General features: G+C 36.7%; 1 protein-coding gene across 2 annotated transcripts; it reads right to left on the bottom strand.

The window, feature by feature from the left end:
* Positions 1-871: 871 nt before the first annotated feature.
* On the bottom strand, positions 872-15072 carry LOC126702644 (ABC transporter A family member 12-like). 2 transcript variants are annotated; one of them, XM_050401408.1, is made up of 18 exons: positions 14805-15072; positions 12872-13214; positions 12583-12680; positions 12323-12434; positions 11440-11556; positions 11197-11306; positions 8687-8848; positions 7600-7762; positions 7386-7421; positions 7206-7289; positions 5852-6195; positions 4584-4784; positions 3594-3703; positions 3363-3447; positions 2687-2815; positions 2389-2494; positions 2048-2136; positions 872-1282 (listed from the first exon to the last, which is right to left on the bottom strand). In XM_050401408.1, the coding sequence occupies exons 1-18, from the start codon at positions 14880-14882 to the stop codon at positions 983-985; spliced, it is 2667 nt and encodes an 888-aa protein (XP_050257365.1). In that variant the 5' UTR covers positions 14883-15072; the 3' UTR covers positions 872-982. The 2 variants fall into 2 exon arrangements, with proteins under 2 accessions (XP_050257365.1, XP_050257364.1); XM_050401407.1 differs by having other exon boundaries at positions 7386-7511.
* Between the last annotated feature and the right edge of the window lie 5901 nt (positions 15073-20973).

The raw sequence follows: 20973 nt of genomic DNA on the forward strand, positions 1-20973 counted from the left end.
ATTCAAGTTCATAGAACAAGAAAAAAAAATGTAGAGGAAGAGCAAAACAACGTTAATAGAAATAGTAAAAAAATTACATATTGAAATAACAAGCCAAGAGTCTTATAACTCAATTGGTTGGCACCTCTTAATATCTCCCAAACATCAAGAGTTCAAATATCCCTTCCAATGTTGAATATACAAGTGTGAGTAGAAGTTTTATATGGAGGAATTTGAGAAATTAATTAAGATAATATAATTGAATCCAAATTTATAAACCTAAACTTTTGAGTTAAGTGAGACCTCCCCAATAAGTGGATGCAATGATTCACACGTGAAGTGGCGTCCCAATTTAACAAATTGAGACCTCACTTAATTTAATATCTTCCCTTCCTTTGAACTCAAACAAAGTTTCATGCATGCTATTTTACTCAATTCACACCTTTCCCTCTTGTTTTCTTTCTATCCTCTATCTTTGTTGGCATGTTCTAACTCTTCTTCCGCGGATCACTTTTCTTTGTTTTCTTTGTCCAATAGATCTTGAAGTAATTCAGTGAAGAACTTCTACTGCATTGACAATGTTAAAATCATTGATTACTTGAGAGATTGACGGATGAGAAAAGAAATTATGTTAATTTTTTTTTTTTTTTCTGTACACTGTTGCATCATATCCTGGTGTACTGAAACTCATACTGGCCATATTTGATGTCCCACAGACCACAGAACCAAAGCTTTTGTTTTGCAGGGCATTTTGAACTGCTGAATGCTAATCTTGATTTTTCTATTCATGGCTTTGAAATGCCACCTTGATTGCATGAAGAACCCTTAGCAATGAAGGGACAACAAATATAATTATATCAAAAAGAAAAAAGAGAAAAAAAAAAGGGTGAACTGCCGAGAAAATGCTTAATTACCATACAATGACTACATTTAAGCCACAAGGGGTAGTAATTGTTTGAAAATAAGATTGGTATCAAAGTAAATTGCAGGAATCACTGAACAATCATGTCAAAGAGTTGGATTGATGGGCCTCACGTGAAACCTTGATAAAAACATCCTCCATATTTGTGTCAGCCAAACCCCAAGCAAAAACAGTGAACTTGCTCTTTGCAGTCTCAACTGCTTGGAATACATCTGCAATTCTGACCTCACTTTTTGGTATCTCAAACTTCTGGGTTCCGGATAATTGGTATACCTTGTTGGCACTTGGTGAAAGATGTTGCACCATGTTCTCCACTTCTTCTTCATGATCCGAAGATGTTGTAATTGTAAACACATAAGACCCTCCATATCTAGCCTTCAGCTGTCAAAAACAGTATAAATCCCAATTATAAAGTGTTATGAAGAATCCACTTGTTCATTTGCAATTTTATAAGGGAAAAAAACAAAAACAAAAAACAAAAAAACTGCTAAACAGTTGTAGGCTTGTGGGATGTTAGAGCCCTTGAACTGTGACAAAGGTGGTTCAAACCATAGCAAGATACTCAAAGTCAAGATGACACAGGGAAGAGCATTGCATTGGTGGTACAAAAAGTCTCAAGAATGAATTTGAATGGGGAAAATGATGGCTGTCAGCTAGCCTAACTAGTAAAGTCTTTTGTCATTTAAGAACAGATTAGGAGCCCAGAAAAGAGGGGTTTAAGAGATAAGAGATGGCTACCTCCATGGATAGTGCTGACGGCTGAGCGCCCATTGGGAGGTAAATACAACATGTTGGTGTTATAAAAAACCCTCAAGCTTTGAAACAGGAATTTTGTAGCTTATACTAATTTGACTGTTGGTGCTGATTGTGACAATTGTTGTTGAGTACTTCAATACAAATCAAATTAATTCAGGATTTTTAGTCAGCAGTGCACATCCAGTTAGCTTGCTTGCTTTTCAATGCTTCTCAGATACTAAAACTATAATGCATTATTAAGTTTTTATCATATGCATCTTTCCATCTAGAGAGAAGTTAGATAAGTAAAGATCAACAACAGGAAAATCCATTGAGGACCACTAGCTCTGTTTGTGCATAACTTCACCCAAAAATAAAACTCTATGAAAACAAGTTATGTTATTATGGTACCTCTTTTGGGTTTCCTATGCACCGCAAGCTGCCATCAACAAAAAATCCTAATCGGTCACATAGAAACTCTGCCTCTTCCATTGAATGAGCTGAAACCATGTATACAAGTTTCATTAGTGATGGTATCAAGGAAAAAAATAAAGCCCTTATGCTGTTGTCTAGCAAGACAAGTTTAGATCCAATGGAACCATATAGTAGGGCAAGGAGGCCAACAGTTTTTATTTTTTATTTTTTATTAATCATTTACAAGCCTATAAAACAGCAGTTCCAAGTGTCTAAATGATACAGCATCAGCAATAATTGGTTTCTTTTATTTTTTTGGGGTGAGAGAGAGAGAGAACTTGTTAGAATGATAGCTCGATCTTGTTTTGCTTTCTTCACAACACTCCATAAGTTGTTCCTTGAAGCTGGATCTAATCCAGTACTTGGTTCATCCATGTAGACAACCTTGCAAAATTCCCAAGGATTACATCATAAACAACATAAGATAAATACCAAAATGGAATAAGCAGCAAAGTAAAGTGAAATAAAAATTAAGACATACTTTGGGATCCCCAAGGATTACATCATAAACAACATAAGATAAATACCAAAATGGAATAAGCAGCAAAGTAAAGTGAAATAAAAATTAAGACATACTTTGGGATCCCCAATTAATGAAATGGCTACACTTAGCCTCCTTTTCATACCACCGCTATATTTTCCAGCTTGTTTGTCAGAAACTCCTCCGTGAAATAGGTTGAGACTCTTAAGAGATTCTTCTACTGCCTGAAGACAGAGCAAAGGAATGGACAACAGAACTCAAAACATGTCATGTTGAAGATGACCAGAAAAATAATGCATTGTAGCAGCTTTATCATAATACTCTATTCTTGCTTTCTCTCCCTGTTTCACACACACTCACACACACACACACACATACACACACACAAACTAAGCTATCCATATACTGGACACAGCCATATACAGAGTCCACAAAATTACCTTCATTTTATGTCAGAGTTATCAAGACACCAACAAATTGATACTTAGCATAGCACCCATGACATCCCCCTGTCCCCCCCTCTTTCCTTTCCACTTTTCAAAAAATTGTAAAATTCACATTTCAAATTTAGCTTAACTAGTGCAATTATCATATATCAAGTCACTTTTCCTACCTTGAGCATTTGCAAGTAATAACAATCAGTCAAAACATATGGGGCCTCACTCAAATTCCAGTCGCAATGCTAGAATGCCCTCCCTCATGGATCTATGGCTCTCAATTACAAATGAACCTTCATTTAACAAACTAAGAGTGAAAGTAACATTGACTTACTTGTGTTAATGCAGAACCTCTAAGGTTCTTAAGTCTTCCATAAAATAGTAAATGCTCCCTCCCTGTTAGTGTTTCCCAAAGAAGGCTGTCATCCAAGGAGCAAAAAAATACATATATATAAGAAAATTGACGGACTTACAAATTCAAAGCAAACAAACCAAAATGGAAGTTTAAACTAAAAAAAGAAAACAAAAGGTTTCCTTGAAACAACAGGAGAATGATCTAGCTTACTCATCTTGCGGGCATACACCCATGCTGGTGTATATTTGATCCATATGAGTCCGTATATCAAGGCCTTGAACAAATGCAGTGCCAGAGGTTGGCTTTATAAGTCCAATCATCTGTCAACAGATGTGTGTTAACTCCTAAATATTGCTACAAAAGATGAATTAACTTCCCTAACAAAAGTGATTAAAACCCAGAATATTACCCCATGAAGCAAGACATCTTGGAATCAAATCCAAGAGAATATCAAGTACAAGTGTAACGACTCAAGGAAAAGCGCTAGTCACATCTGCGCTATATCTCAAAAGAATTAGTCACAATTGAGGCTTCTTGTAGTTATTAATAAAGCCCAGATCTAATATTAGGTAGATCTGGGCTTTATTAATAATTACAAGGAGTTTCAATTGTGACTAGTCCTTTTGAGGTATAGCGCAGATGTGGCTAGCGCTTTTCTTTGGGTCATTACATATGGTATCAGAGCCGGCCTGTCAATCCTGTGTGGGATCGGAGACACTACCCCACAAAGTGGGCCTTAATGAGGACGTTAGGGATTTAAGTGGGGGAGATTGTGATACCTCAATTTGATTGATTGTGTAATATGTGTGAGTGTGTGATGAGTCCCACATCAGGTATTTACTGGGTAGATTTGGGTTTTATTAACAACTACAAGGAGCCTTAATTGTGATTAGTCCTTTTGAGGTATAACACAGATATGGCTTGCGCTTTTTCTTGAGTCGTTACAACAAGCAAGTATAAAGTAAATGCCAAAGAGTCTCTAATTACAATTAAATAAATTTATTGCTACTTCCTAGTTTTTCAAGGTAAACTTTGTATCTTTAATCTATCCTCGACATTAAATAGTTCCTGTTTAGGATTCAAGAAAGGTAAATGCTTCAAAAGAAGCCCCTTTGAAAGTATTTTCTATTTGCTTCCACCAACAGGAAAACATGTATGCAAATTCCAAAAAATTTACATGACAGAATTTTGTATACTGACAATACTGATAAAAGAGGTTTTGCCTGCACCATTGGGACCAAGAACACCAAAGCATTCCCCTCGAGGCATAGCAAGATATAGTCCTTGCACTGCAAGTTTTTCAGGGTTTCCATCTCTTCCTGGGTATATCTTTTGGAGGTTGTCACAAACAATGGCATGGCTTGTGCTTGATTCATGGAGCAATTGGTCAACCTTCTCCCTCTGGAAATGGATAAATTTGAATTTATCATTAATGTGTATAACTGAGTTATGTCACTTCATTGAGTAAGACAGATTTCACAACAATTTCAGGGATTGTATAAGATACTCTTCCCAAAATTTCTATTCAATTAACAAAATTTTATTGCAACAGTCATCTCTATCACATGGTATGAACCTAGGGAAGGGGCAAGGATGGAAAAAAAATGAAGAGAACAAATTTCTGACCAAGGCATATAAAAAAAAAAATATATATATATATATATATATATATAAATAAAAAATAAAAACTCATCATGAGATTGAATTGACAAACAATCTGGAACTTTTTAATTTTTCAACCTTGTAAGATTCATCACCAACATTGGGTAGTAGTTTACCTTAAAACATTTTGCATTTGGTGGGTTGTCTTTCACATTCAAATTGTGAAAGAAAACTAACACATGGAGATGGAGTTCCAAAGGAAGAAAAGTTGACTTTTCTTGCTTTGAATTAAGAATTTGCAACTTTAGCATAGCTTTATTTTCCTTCCTAGGTGATAGGATATAAATTCCTTGTCTCCTTTGTTGTCTATGAAGTGAAGTATAGGTAGTCTTGAATGTATTCTATACATAGTCATTCCCACATATTATATCAAGCAATCCCGCAAGTGTGGCAAGAAAGCAAATGAAAGTGTAGGGAATAGAAAGCAATGAGTGAAATAGTGAATAGTAGCGTGTGTGTAATATTATAAGTACAGATAAAAATTCTTTTTATTGATAACTCTTTTGTGTATTCTACTTGAGTGTGATGAGATTTATTGCAAAGTATTTGATACTTTCTTCTTGAGTGTTAAATTTATTATTCTAACAAAACTTATATAGCAACAAATCTCAAGAAACCTATCTCCATGAGATCTAAGGCAATGCCTACCACACCTTGCAGATAAAACACAGGATCAAAAAATGATTATATCTTATATATACAGGTTTTATGACTATTTACTAAGTGCTAACAAAGCTCTTCAAAACTCTCTACTGTCGGTGGTGAGAAATTTAGTATATAAATTAGAAAAAAAAAGAGAAAGTTACCTCTTGGATAACATCAGCATTATCCATCTGAACATGAAGTCTAGAGTCCTCATGTTGTAAATTAGGCTTCCAAAAAAATGAGAGAGGATTCATTCGAGAATTTTGAGATTGCCTTCTTCCAACCCCACTTCCTAGTGACACAACTACATCCATACCATACGCAGCAAAAAGCACCACCAACCACTCCAGGGACATGATAATCAAGACCTCTTTCATCCCATTTTCACTATCATTTAAATCTTCCCACCGCATCCCACCTTCCAAGATAATATACTGTGCAAACTCATATATCCCACGATATAGAGAAAATCCTGGATATATCTCCATTACCATAACCCACATTTCTGCAACCAAAAATTAGCCTCAGAATGATTAGAGTTGGTGGAAAAGATTCTTGCAGAGGCTTGTAACAATGTAGACAACACTAAAAGAAAAATATCTAAGCTACCAAATAATTCAGTATGATTCAAAACCAACACACGATTCTACATGTTTTCTAAAGAAACTAAACCTAGTATATTACTCGAGTCAAACGAACAAATTCAACCTGAGCAGATGTCCACATTCCTCCACTCTCCTGAACATGGATGTTCAAACATTTACAGCTAATGCTAGTATTATGCAAAGATTCCACCTTGCCTCCACTATTGGCAGGAAATCCACATAGATGAGACTAAACTAGAGTGTCAAATATTTACATTTTTGCTATAGGTTTCAATTCTTAAAAGTAAAATAACTTTACTGAACTAGTTTAATGTGTAAGCCACTCCACTTCAATTCTATTTTCAAGAAAAAGAAAGTAGCATTGTTCTTGCCCCGATTAAGTATTGCCTAGCATAGGGATTTGATCATCCATTGGAACTCTGCCCCAACCATACAATTCATTTACAAAAGTTTTCAATACTTCTATGTTTTAACGGGTCTTCAAAAGGTACTAATGCATGATTTTTTAAAGAACCCATGCAAATCAGAAAATTTTCAGTTTAAAAGTTTTCATCAGTTCAATCTAACAGAAAGAGAAGCCTAGGGTTCTGATTGTCCATGCACTTTTATAACCTATATAAATATCTATTCACAAGCAACCCAAACGAAAAACAATTCTTTTAGACATTTTTATTGTCTCTGACAACAAAGGCTGCCTCTAATGTACAAAAGAGTGACAATCTGCAAGAAAATTCCTAGATATCAAGCTTTTTCTGTATAAGATTAATTATCTCCTCTAAAGGGCCATCAATTGAAAGATGAGCTTTCGCTAAAGAAAACATCGTGTTGAAGCCATAAAAATCAAAGGTATATTTATGAAGCCCTATGAATGAGATAATAGGTCTTCTTTCTCACAATTTCTGCCACTTACTTGGAAATGAGTTACTTTCAACAAAAGACTGGAAAAGAAATCTTGCTAAGAACCCTGTTCCAAAGACACATATGTATGCTACCACTGCAAGCATCAAATTTCAAACATGACCCTGTGTTAGTTAGTTAATCTTTTAATTGGATATAGAGATTTTACCCACCAATATAGTAAATCTCAAACCTGTAGCAGTCTTAACATTTGAAAACAATGTAGCTCCTAGAAAGGCGAATGAAATTTGTAAGTTTATATATATGAAATAAAAGACAAACTGAATGCCGAAGTCGTTCAATTGAAAAAATTGTAACCCTGCAATAGATATAACCTACATTTTAGCAACATTATAACAAATTAAAGGGGGAAAAAAAGCAAGTTTGTAATTGGCTTGCACTCTTACCTAGAAGTGCACCAGATGCTACAAAAATCAACATGTAAATTGAAGATACAAAAAGAAAGTAAAGGTAGGAAATCATCCAATAAGGCCAATCACCAAGCCCATGCATTTTCATCATGATTCTTAGTTTCCGTTGTTTCTCATAAACCAATGATTTCAAAGCAACCTACATTGTTAAGAAAAATGTTAAAAATATCTATAATCATGGAGGGTGAAATCTATAGCCAAAAAGTTTTTTAAAAAAAAAAAAAAATGAAAAAGAAAACAGATGTTAGATTCAATCATTAACCACACCTCTCAAGAAAGAAACATAAGATATTGTAACAAGGACCTCCAAGAAAAGGTTAATACATACCACTCAATGCCTGATCCTAGGATTGCAAGGAAATGTCACTGTAACACAGATAAACATAGATCTAGAGTTTGAATGATTTAGAATAGAAGAATTATTCTGGAAATTATGCTTCTCTTCTCCTCTCACATAGCATTATTGTTTTCACTACTTGACTTCACCGTGTACAGTAGCTTTGTATAAAGGCCTTCCTCCTCATGTGCAAAATTATGTGCACTGAAAATGATCAATTTGTCAACATGACCTCAGATATATCCAACTTGTAAAACAATTCTGAATCCATTTTTTTGCACTTTGAACCTTCCACACATACATCTTTCTTTTTATCGGTGCACATTCAGCTTTCCAGACTTGGAGTGGCATCAACATCAATATCATGTATTGTTGGTCATTTCCAAAACTAGAATATTACAGTATAAGTAGTCAACTAAAGTCTAAAAAATGCATCACCAAGTCCATCTTTTTAGAATTCCTAAGCATGAAACTTATCAAGTGAATTACGACTAATTAAGAAAAAAAGAAAAGAAAAAAGATCTAGCTGTTTATAGCATCTGCACATACAGGGGGGAAAAATCAAATTATGATCAACTAATGATCGGGCAGACAGGGCCTTTTTCCCGACTATAATTGGTAATGGGGTTTAATAGGTGCAAACTCTAACAACATTTGTAAGAAAAAGAAAACCTTATGCACAAGTCAAACAGTTATAATGCAAGTAACAAAAGGTCACAAACTTACAGGGAATAACTGTAGAACAACCCATGTGAAGAAGAGAGGACCTAAATAAGAAGCAAAATCCACGTGGGCAACCTGGTTTGTTTCTGGGTGCATGCCTTTGACAAACTCAAATAACATTTGTGTTCCAGGCCCTCGCTGAGAACGAAGGTAGGCATTGGATGCCTGTCAACAAGCATTACGACATTTCAGCAACTAGGATAGTTTGTCATTTGATGCAAACATTAGAATATATATTAATGACACAAAAAAATGTTCATGTACCTTTGTTAGGACTCTTAGTTGTTGGCTAATTCCATGACAAATTGCAATGTAAATTTTTATTCTTAACTCTATGTGTATTCATGTAACCCTGTGGGGTTTTATTTGTATTGGGTTTATGAGGTGAAGTGCTGCAAAATTTCACTTGTATGAAGTTGGTAGTGTCAAGCAAAAAGAGATACAAAAACAGAATTTGAAAATCAGTTGAACCTGAGAGTTTGGCTCTCTCTTGTACGTGCAGAGTTTTACAAACCAAAGACAATTTTGTTATTTTTTTCTCTGCTATTCTAATCCTTACCCTCACTATTTAAGATAACATTTCCTATGAATTTCTACACCCAATTCCCATCTGAAGCGCTAGAGAGAACCCATAAACCCTAGAGCTTAAACCCTTATCAATCTCTCTACCTTCTCCCTCTCTAATTGTCCAATTTCATGAGAGGAGATTAAAACCATCACACCCATTACAACCTTTAGAGTTTTGGTGTTGATTAGAGCTTGGGAATCATTGGAGCAAGCCCAGATTTGCCAAGAAGACTTGGAGATTGCAATTGGAGGCTCAACTGTGAATCCAAAGTCTAGTGAGAAGAAAGGATTCAAGGAATGGGTTGCTAGCAGGAGTCGGAGGCTTGAGTACATAGTTACAACTCAGCTTGGAGGGTTTTGTAAGTAATATGTACTGCAACTGTTCTCATTAATGGACTGTTTGGTGTTGTGACGGCCTAGAGAGGTTTTTCTACCCAATTCTCTGGTTTTCCTCTTCGTAAACACTTCAATGTTCTTGTGAGTGATTGATTTTCTGTGTTTGGGTTTGTTTTTGTGTTTTTCCATGCATGCTTATGTTAGTTGGTTAATCGATTAAACATTTGGGCTTAATTCCAATAGTTAGCTTAAATTTGACTAAGCTGTAAAATTCGGATCTAAATTGTTGGAACTGGATTAGTGCAATAAACAATCTTAATTCTTAAGGAAACCTTGTTTCTAATAGGAGTGCCATATTAGTCATGAAAAGTATAATTCCAAAACTAAGAAATAGTACAATCATGTTATAAAAAGATAATAGCATTTTATATCATTTTGTAGCCAAATCAGGGGGAATGATGTCCCTAATATGACATGACCAAGTAAACCACTAAAAGAAGCTCATTAAGTCAATTAAATGGTGCAGTGAAAATTGTAATTGTGCATTTTTCACAAATATGTATAGGACATGCTTCTCCTTGATGTAAACAAGAAGATAGTAGATACTATTTAGTGATGTAATTTTTTTGGTAGCCACCCCCACTGGAATGTGCTAAATACATGAGGTGGTAACAGTTAGATTTGGAGCAAGGTAGGGTTTATAAACCAATTCTATCAAATATTAGTCACATGTTAGTTGAACTGTACATGAAGGAATTTTAGAATTATGAAACCAACAAGGGGATTGTAATTTTTTTGCCTTTGGAATCAATGCCACTACATAGTTCAACTTGGCTGTACCGGTCCTGCTTTCTCTCTCCCCCCCCCCCCCCCCCCTATCATTCTTCAAATGTAGAAGACTCACACCACAAATTGTGGGTGGCAGTTTGATGTTTGCTTGATAAACCAGATTGGGTTAATGAGTCTAGTGTGATGTTTGCTTGATAAATCAGATTGGGACAATGTCTAAAAAGTAGTAGAGGTCATTTTTTGTAGCAAGAAAGAGTTAATTTTTGGAATTCAAAAAGGGACAAGCAATGAGCATTGCTTTCCCTTATATAGAATTTTAGGATCTGAAACCAAATGAATTACAGCAATGGCTATACACTAATACTAGGCCAAGCCTTTTGATAACTAGTCTTCTATGGAAGTATTGATTTTACATGTTTTGAAATCTAGTATGTATGATACTAAAATGGTAGTAGGATTATTAAGCTTTGCTTATAGGAGAGGAAAGGGAGAGGATTGAGAAGGGAAGAAGGAGATAATAGAGGATGGATGGTTCCAAAATTTGCTTGGTATGGAGAGAAAGAGGCTTTCACCATGTTTCATATTTCTTCATAATCTAATAACAATCTTAATCACATGCAAACATTCAATACAAAATGGAGCTAGGCAGAGCCCAAAACACAAAAGGATTTGGATCCTCTTCATTTCCAAGTGAAATGGAATGAGTTGGCACAATCTAGACCCTACATTTACTCCACTTTAAATCATAGCCATTAAATGGACACCAACAAATACTGGCATGACAAAAGAAATCAACAAATAATCAAGTTACATATACTTACCAGATTCACTGAGCGTGGAATATGAAGCAATAAATCACCATCATTGAGCGTTGAATTGTACCAGATGCTCACATCAAAATTTTCCTCATTCGAGTTTAGAAAATCATAGGCTGTGAAAATATCAAACCTTAAGTATTTCCTACTTATTTTCATTTGATTTTTGATAATTGAACTATAAGCCCACCTGAGGTAGCTGTAAAGTCAAGAGAAACGATTATTCCAAGAAAGATCAACAAGACTAACCTGCACTTATCTCATTAATCTTTCCATCTGGATTCCCTTCATAATAACCCTTATATAATTCATCATTTACCACAGTATAATCATTGCGCCATAAAACCAAACCTTTAACACATTGCACTGGATTCAAGACAAGGAAAATTAACAAAGAATTAGTATGTTTTGTGCAAACAACTTTCTGTCTCCGTGATTTGTGAGAGAGAGAGAGAGAGAGAGAGAGAGAGAGAGTGTGAATCTAACAACATTGTACTAAGTTGTTAACTTAGGCCTAGCATAGTTCACCCAGATTTAGATAAGACCCACTTCTAACAAAACAAACAAGCAATTCTCACACACCATAAGACAATTAGTCTAATTTGACTTTAGTAAAAAAAAACATCAAGGATAAAATACAAAGATGGTTCAATTATAGCAGAGTCTAACCATTAAAGTCTCAAAACACCAAAAAGAAGATTCCCTCATTAAACCTGCATGATATGAATCAATGAATCTGCTAACTTTTCATCCATCCTGCACTCTGCAGAGAGAGCAGTGGCCATGATTTTCTTTTCTAAAACATAATGTATGGTTAGTGGATGGAATTTTAGAAGATTAATAACTATTAAATGACTGTTTACTTTTCTCTTTTTTTCAAAAAGGAAATTGGAAGGGCTATACGTGAGAAGCACCTCTACTAATAATTGTTGCATGGAACTTTCATACATGAAATAAAGTTCTTGCTTGCTTCTCACTATTCTTGAAAATGCAGGCATGTTCTTTTGTGTCAAATTCATAAATAAAGCCATTTGCAAAGCACATGTACAGGTGTGGTTTGACATGGAAGGTAAAGATAAACTGTCTGCCTAATACAAACCACGTACAAAAAGCATTCATACTTTCAACGTACTTTCAATTTCAGATAAAGACTCGTTGTCTGTGCATTGATGTTGGACATTAGAGATTCCATAATATCCATAACCGTCAGAAATTAAATCTTGAGGTGGACTCCGTGGCGATCCCTATAAGGATTACAAAAGTCACAATAGCAGCAAAAAGCTACCAAGAAATCGAGAAGCAAAATAAACAATGTGCTAGTGATGACGGACATGAAATGAAGGTAAAAAGAAACAGAAAGAGGGACAAAAAAGAAGAGGAAAGACAACTTACCAGAACATTGCTAGCTAGACTAGCCAAGTCATGTTTCTTGAAACTAGCTGTAACTTGAGAGGTATTAAGAGAGTTTGTGATCATAGTCCCAGCCAAAACTATCAAAACAATCAGAGTAAGTTAAAGTAAGTTCGATCAAATCATTTATTAAAAAAAAAATTACATAATCCGATCAGGTGAAGCAATAAGCTATTTAAGTTAATTAAAACACATAAGTGTGAGTGCACACACTCACACAAGTAATCAGTTATTTATGTTAATTAAAACACATGTGTGCATGCATACACACACTGAGGTAGAGAGAAGGGTATACTTTCTCCAAGAGATTGATTATCCCCTGTGAGAAGAATAGTTGCAGGACAAGAACGATTCCTCCTGCATGACTCATCTGGCAAGTCGTTAAATGGCAAAAAATCAGTTCTGACTGCACTATAGGAATAATGGGGTAGTTGTAACAGTGGAGGAAATGCTGGAATCTGAGGAATGGGACAACTAGAATTGGTTTTTGGGTCACATTGTTTGGCCGTTTCATTATGGACCATTTTATTATAGTAATGTTGGAGGACAGCAATTAGTATGCAGAGCAAAGCAGGATAGCAAATGAGAAAAATATTTGTCTTCATATTTCGTTTCTGCAAAACACAAAAGATGAAAATATTAGCTGAGCACCAACAAAATTAACCCCAAAAAAAAAAAGTTTTTGAAGTTTTGAAGATATAGATTGATAAAAGAAAAGGCACAAACGAATTGGAACATGGGTTTCTAACTTCTAAAGGGCCCAATGCCAAAAAAAAATTGATCCAGTTCCAACAACAACAGGCAGATGTTATTGTACAATGCAAAGCCTAGAAACATATCTATGATAATTTATAAGTTTCATTAGTAACATATTAGCTTTATACAACACTACCCATCAACTATTGAAATATATGTCTATGAAATACATAATTGAGAACTAGTCATAAAATAAAGGGAAGTAACTCTTACACACACTTGTTTTTAACTGAAATCACTCACAATTTCAGTTAAAAACAAGCGTGTGTATATGGTGTGTGTAATAACTATTACATGAGCATATCATATAACATAATCGTGGCCTACGGGTTTTAGTACTCCTATTTTTGCTTGCATTAGGAGACTAAAAGTCAAGAGTCATGTCTTAAGAAAAAGAAGGTAGTGCAAAGTTTGCAAACCGTGATTCTTCTTTTATTCAAGACACACACAGATTAATTGGGGTTTTCTCTAGCTAGGCGGGTTCTTTGAGTAATCATAGAGAATTGAAGTCTTCAGAGTGCAAATCTTACTGTGTTCTTGGTTTCAATAGGTTCTAATTTTTTGTATTTGTGTGTGTGGTGAGTTTGTATTTTTTCTTAGAGAGGTTCTGTATTGTATTTTTCCAACTCAAGTTTTGGGATTTTGAATCCTAGATGTCATGGACATACCAGAAGGTAGGAAGTGTCAACTAGTTGAGTTACAAGACTTTTAAATATAAAGTTAAATATTATAATATCTATTTGATTATAGTGGATTGGTCGGATATTTTTTCCTGTGATTGTTTTCCTCTATACTACAAGTTTTTCCACATAAATTTGGTGTGCTCTTATGCAATTGATTTTCTCGGTGCTTACATGCTTTTTTTTTTTTCTCTGTTACTTAGGGTTCATAATTCACACACACATGATAATTTGGCCAAACAAAATAGTGTGAAAGCTTCCGTTGTCCCAATTAGCACGACTGTCGTTAAAAGAAAGCCAATAAATTTTACCAAAATAAACCAATGATCAACAAATCAAGGGGAGAAAAAAAATAAATAAATAAAAATTTGAGAGCACTTTTGAAAAATCAATGAAATTTGAATTGCCTCATTTTTTTAATTACAATTTTATCATTTTTACATGGATAGCAGCCTGGTAATAAAAACCTCAATTGTTGACTTTTCATGATATATTTAAATACATGTTACCAAGAAATATATTTGATAAGTTAAACTTTTTCAAAGGTTTCATTTAACATAATGGATCATAGTCATAGCTTCTAAATTCTTTACTACCAATTCATGCATACTATTATCATATATATTAAATAAATAAATAAAAAACCAATGCATGCATACTTAATGTTCAAATGAATATGGGAGCACAAATTCAACCTTAATCAATCCCTACCCAAATAAGAAGATGTGTGTATCTGTATATTGAGAGAGAGAGAGAGAGAGAGAGGACCTGGAAGGTTAAGTTCTTTCTGAGCAAAGCATTGGCCTGAGTCCAGAAGTTTGCAGGACCATGTGATGGACCAGCCATTTCAAAGCACCCAAAAGTCAATATGAGCGTCAAATCCTTTTGAAGCTTTTCTCTATTCTTCTATCAATCCAAAACAAAAAAGCTCAGCCTCTTCCTTCCATGAGTTATGGTTTATACTTACATGGGTTATGTCTGTTTGCTCTTCCTATTTGGCTATATGGGTTATCTCTCGTTTCTCAAAAAAAAATATGGGTTATCTCTCTCACTTGATATATGGGTTGACTTTTTAGTGTTTAATATTGTTTTGTCTTACGTATCTAATGCACCTATGTTTGCGTTGAGTGATACCACAACTTTTAGTAAATAGAGCTTAAAAACTAATGTGAGGACAAATATTTTAGGACAAAAAAACTATTTTTTAGGCTTCTCTCATAAGATTTTAGTCATGTGGTTACTTGATTAAAAAACACACTTTCATCTCATAAGAAAAAAAAAAAAAAATCACATTACAGAATCTTAAAATGGGAACTTAAGGAATAACACCTAAGTACTGTACCGAAGTCTTACTCAATATTTTATAGGATACTACAAATTTTTCTTTCTCTTATCATTTTAGGTGGTAACTAGTGAGAAATTTAAACGGAAAATGCTAAAAGTAATATAATTTTAGGTGGTAACTAGTGAGAAATTTAAACGGAAAATGCTAAAGTAATATAAATTTTACTATGGTATATAAATTTATGATGATTGGTGACTCGTTAGTTTACAAGTTCCATATAATAAAATTTGTGATATCATTAGCATCATTTTTATATTTTATTTTACTTTTTATAAATAAATAAAAACCTTTATTAAAGGGGAATGGGCAATTACCATATATAATGTCCCTATGCAAGGCCGATCGGATTCTTCAAAGCACCCAAAAGCGATATATAATTACTCACTCCATATATAATTGATGCCTCTATGCAACATCCAAAACCTAGTTTGGATTGGAAGAAAGCGAATTGTTGAAACTTGAATAAAGCACCCAAAAGCCATCATGGCTTTGCAGAGTGGCTTACCTCTTCTTCAAAGACATTAATAATTATACCTAACCATCTTTAAGTACTTTGTAAAGGCACGTGTAAAAAAATAAAAAAATAAAAAAAAATCTGTGATGCATATTTTCCAATAAGAATTTATAATATATTTATTTACACACATAAATTCATTATAATTAATTAGGTTTTACATGTCAAGAGTTTTGTATTTTTTTTTTTTGAGAGAGTTTCAACCTATGACGTCCATTTCTAATGATATCTCTTTATCATCAGACCAAGACACCAATCAGTTTTTGGTGTAGGCGGGAATTGAACCTCAGATATCTTATACAATCATTAAAAACTTTACCAGTTGAGCTAACTGGAACCCACAAGAGTTTTGTATTTCAACTAGTACTTTTGAATGTGAAAAAAAAATGATATTCTTCGTTTGTTTTGAATTGGAGAGAGTCTAATTTATAGTAAAGATTTGGTAGTTTACAAATTTTAGAGTAAATGTAATAACATGTCATTCAAAAATAATTATTATCCTTTTTTTTTACATAATAAAATTTTGAACAACATGACATTATTTACCTCTTTGAATTCATGAAAGTTAAATTTCAATAAGCTTTCTTCATTTTGAAAGAAACTGATAGGATCTTGATCCATTTTTACTATCTAGCAAGTGATAGGAGATTAGAAGATGATAATGTTGTCCAAGGAACTCAAGTATGCTGCCTCAAATGAGATCAATTAAACTTTATAGTTATACCATATAAGATTAAGTTTATTCGTTTCTTTCTTTCAATTAAAATAACCAAAATACAAAAACCCTTTATTGCTCCCTTGTGGTAGGAAGTTACCTAGGATTAGGATATTCTCTCTTTCTTAGGCTCAATATTGTCTTTCAAAGCAAATGATTGATTTTTAAATTATGTAGTATTAGAATTTTCTCAATTTTGACATAAATTTTAATAAAGTGATATCAATACACTTTTTTATATTCACAAAAAATGAAATTTAATTAGGAAATGGTCCATTTCTATTAACCACCAAAAAAAAAAAAAAAAGTGCCTTGTACTCATTATCTCATTGTTTTAATCAATCGTAGTATTTTTTTTTTTTTACTCGTACGAAGAGAAGAATATGTAAATTGAAAATACTTCTCAGAAAAGCTTTTCAGAAAAGTTTCAAATAAGCTTTTCAATTTACTTGTACGTAGAGGAAAAATATATAAATTAAAAATACTTATAATTCTCTAGTTAAATTCGAAGAGAAGAGAAGAATACGTAAATTGAAACTGTGGGGCCCGGCCCAAAACAATGGGCTACCTAAACACAGGCCCGTCCGAAAAGCATCATGTCCGAGGAGAAGTCATAGCCAAAACGTTATTCAAGCCCAACTATGGTAAAAGAAACCTGTCCGAGGAGTAACATCTCCTCGGACGCTACGAAGTCCAGGCCAAGAGCTCGCCCCTACCACTGCAGCTCATCCTCCAAGCATATAAAAAGAATAAAACCCAAAATATCTCATGGAAAGCAGCTACCGTCACATTAAATGTGTCACAACCATCCTCTTGGCCGCATTAATGAGGAAAAGACCCATGAACAGTACTGCCTTGGCCACTGCAACTCACAAGGGGATGATAAAGGTGTCTGATAGGACAGGTGCTCAAGTGGGGGCTTAGATGATCAACAAGTGTAAGGTTCAGATAAGAATAATAGAGCTATATAATGTAATAGAATCCCTCAAAGAAAGGGACGGAAAAAACTGTATTCATCACTTAGGAAATAAAATCTTCTAGGGAATATTCATTCTGGTGTTTTTATCACTGCTCCAACCTTCTCCATACCCAAGGCCGACTAGGTTCACTGAGGCTAAGTTCTTTCACCCATCCTCTAAAAACATTTATTGTGTGTTGCGCTTTGGGCCAGGGCCTGATCAAAAGGGTTTGGGCCAGAAAAATCGTGCAACTACAATTGGCACCGTCTGTGGGAAGAACTAGAGCATCAGCTGGCACAACGGTCGAGTATGGCAGAACTAGGCCCACTCCAGGAAAATCCTTACCAGGCAAACTCCCAACAAACACAACCCGTCGAGTCCCATAGGCAAAATAACCCCACAAAACCCAGGCGGCAGGGGAAATCGTGAGGGAAGTGTGCATACTATCCGGACGAGCCAGAGTCACACTCACACAGGTAGTCATGTGTCCCAGAGGCGAAATAGTCATCAGGCCATGCAGCGGGAAATAAACGACCTGAAAAGGGAGTTACGACGTGTGCGGCGAAAATAATCCCACTCTGACTCAGACGAATCTTCTAATGCGGAGGATGCGAGTTACCGACGGAGGTCAAGGACCCCCCCAAGTGAAACCTTTTCCTACGAGAGAGAACCACGCCCTGTACGGAAATATGAGAACCCGTCCAGCAAGGGTTCAGGGAACGATGTTATGAAGAAGGCGCTGGACCAGGTTTCGAGATCACCCTTCACATATAGAATTGAAGGGGCTAAGCTGCCTCGACGCTTCAACCAACCGACGTTTGTCATCTATAATGGCCGAGCAAACCCAGTAGAGCACGTGAGCCAGTTTAACCAGAAAATGGCAATATACTCCCAAAACGAAGCCCTAATGTGCAAGATCTTCCCATCCAGCTTGGGATCAATGGCGATGAGGTGGTTTAACAACTTGAAGACAAATTCCATAGGCTCCTACAAGCAGCTCACTCAGGCTTTCTGCTCCCGTTTTATCACAAACACCAGAGTCCCTCGACCCCTTAGTTCATTATTATCCTTGTCCATGCACGAAGGGGAAACCTTGAAAGTGTACTCGGATAGATATTGGGAGGTGTATAATGACTTAGATGACAACCATGATGATGTTGCTATCAGAACGTTCAAAAGCGGCCTCCCCACTGAGCATGGCTTGAGGAAATCCCTCACTGGTAAACCAGTTGCCGACGTTCATCAGCTGATGGATAGGATCGACAAGTACAAAAGGGTGGAGGAAGATTAGCTGCAAGGAAAGGGAAAGGAGAAGGTCATTCCCCCCAAAGTAAATGACTTTAGATCGGAACGGTATAACCCTAGCCAGCCGAGGAGAGATTTCTTGCGACAGGCTGGACAGAGCCACGCACAAACAGTGAATGCCGTGTTCAGGGAGCCAGTACAGCAGGTGCTGGAGAAAGTAAGAAACGAGCCCTACTTTAGATGGCTGGGAAAGATGGCCGGAGACCCGTCCAAGCGTAACCAGGACCTATACTGTCACTACCATCAGGACCATGGGCACACCACTGAGGATTGCAGGAATCTGTGGAATCACCTAGATCAGCTAGTCCGAGAAGGGAAGTTACGTCACCTTCTACACCCCTCAAGCGGACACCCCGGTCAAGCAATACCAGAGTCTCGAAAGGATGTGTCCTTAAGACCCCCTACTGGAACGATACATGTCATCCTCGCTGCACCAGGAAGAACTGGGCCACCCATCCCCAGAATATTGGCTGTGGATCGGCCCTACTCCGAGGACAGGCACAGGGAACCCAAAAGGTCGAAAAAGCGAAGCTCTTTGATACTAGGATTCTCGGACGAGGATAAGAAGAGAACTATTCAACCTCACGACGATGCCTTGGTGGTTACGTTAAGAATTGGAGGCTTCGATGTGAGAAGGGTGTTAGTAGACTCAGGTAGTGCGGTAGAAATAATGTACCCTGATCTATACAAGGGGCTGAACCTCAAGCCGGAGGACTTGGCAGCTTATGATTCCCCTCTTCTCAGCTTCAAAGGGAGGATGGTTACACCGAAAGGGCAGATCCGGCTACCCGTGCAGACTGCGTCAGAGGTGATGGAGGTAAATTTTATCGTGGTCGACGCTTACTCCCCCTATACCGCGATAGTTGCCAGGCCATGGATCCACGCCCTAGAAGCCGTGACCTCCACACTCCACCAAAAAGTAAAATACCCATCCAGAGGACAAGTAGAAGAGATTCGAGGGGATCAGGCCGTATCCAGGAAGTGTATGGTTGCCGCCATCCTACATCGGCCCGTTGCCGAGTCCTCGGCCCCACAAAACTCATAGCAACCAGCCTCCTCGGCAGGGCAAGGGGATGAGCCAGCCAAGGAGATCAGGTGTGAAAGTTTAGAAAAGATCGCTGTCAATAACGACCCGGACAAGTTTTTTTAGGTCGGCTCTGAGTTGCCTGCTCAAGAAAAAGAGGAACTGATCGGATTTCTCAGAGGAAATGTCGACGTGTTTGCTTGGGACGCCTATGACGCCCCAGGGGTTGATCCTAGTCTTATTTGTCACCACCTTAACGTCAACCCGTCTTCCACTCCGAAAAAGCAGCCCCCCCGACGCCCTTCAAAGGAACACGCTAGTGCCGTGAGAGACGAGGTTGCAAAACTGAAAAAAGCAGGGGCTATTAAAGAGGTCTTTTACCCCGAATGGTTGGCAAACACGGTGGTGGTAAAGAAGAAGACAGGTAAGTGGAGGGTCTGCGTGGACTTCACGGACCTGAACAAGGCGTGCCCAAAGGACCCATTCCCCCTACCACGAATAGATAGGTTGGTGGATGCAACCGTGGGTCACCCTCGGATGAGCTTCCTGGATGCCTTCCAGGGCTATCATCAGATCCCCCTTACACCAGAGGACCAGGAGAAGACGGCTTTCATGACGCCCATCGGAAACTACCACTATAAGGTGATGCCGTTTGGGCTAAAGAACGCAGGCTCAACCTACCAAAGGATGATGACCCGGATGTTCGAACCACAGCTGGGCAAGATCATTGAGGTTTACATAGACGATATGGTTGTGAAGAGTAAAAAGGTGTCCGAGCACGTGAAAGACCTTGAAGAAATCTTCGCTATCTTAAGAGAGCACCGGTTGCAGTTAAACGCTTCCAAATGTTCATTCGGGGTTGGGTCGGGGAGATTTCTAGGGTACATGGTAACCCACATGGGAATAGAAGTGAGCCCTGATCAAGTCAAAGCAATAAACAGCCTACAAGCTCCTCGGAACCCGAAGGAAGTGCAGAAGCTTACTGGTATGATTGCAGCATTAAACCGGTTCATATCGCGGTCAGCAGATAGATGCCGACCTTTTTACCTCCTGATAAACAAGTGGAAAGGGTTTG

The sequence above is a fragment of the Quercus robur genome, chromosome 10 (genome assembly GCF_932294415.1).
Source record: "Quercus robur chromosome 10, dhQueRobu3.1, whole genome shotgun sequence".
Classification (NCBI taxonomy): Eukaryota; Viridiplantae; Streptophyta; class Magnoliopsida; order Fagales; family Fagaceae; genus Quercus; species Quercus robur.

Excerpts from the sequence above, each read along its gene's own strand:
- LOC126702644 (XM_050401407.1), bottom strand. The coding sequence starts at position 14,882 with ATGGCTGGTCCATCACATGGTCCTGCAAACTTCTGGACTCAGGCCAAT. Across the intron at positions 11,307-11,439 it reads GATTAATGAGATAAGTGCAG|CCTATGATTTTCTAAACTCG; the intron begins GTTAGTCTTGTT and ends ATATTTTCACAG. Across the intron at positions 2,816-3,362 it reads GAGGTTCTGCATTAACACAA|GCAGTAGAAGAATCTCTTAA; the intron begins GTAAGTCAATGT and ends CTCTGTCTTCAG.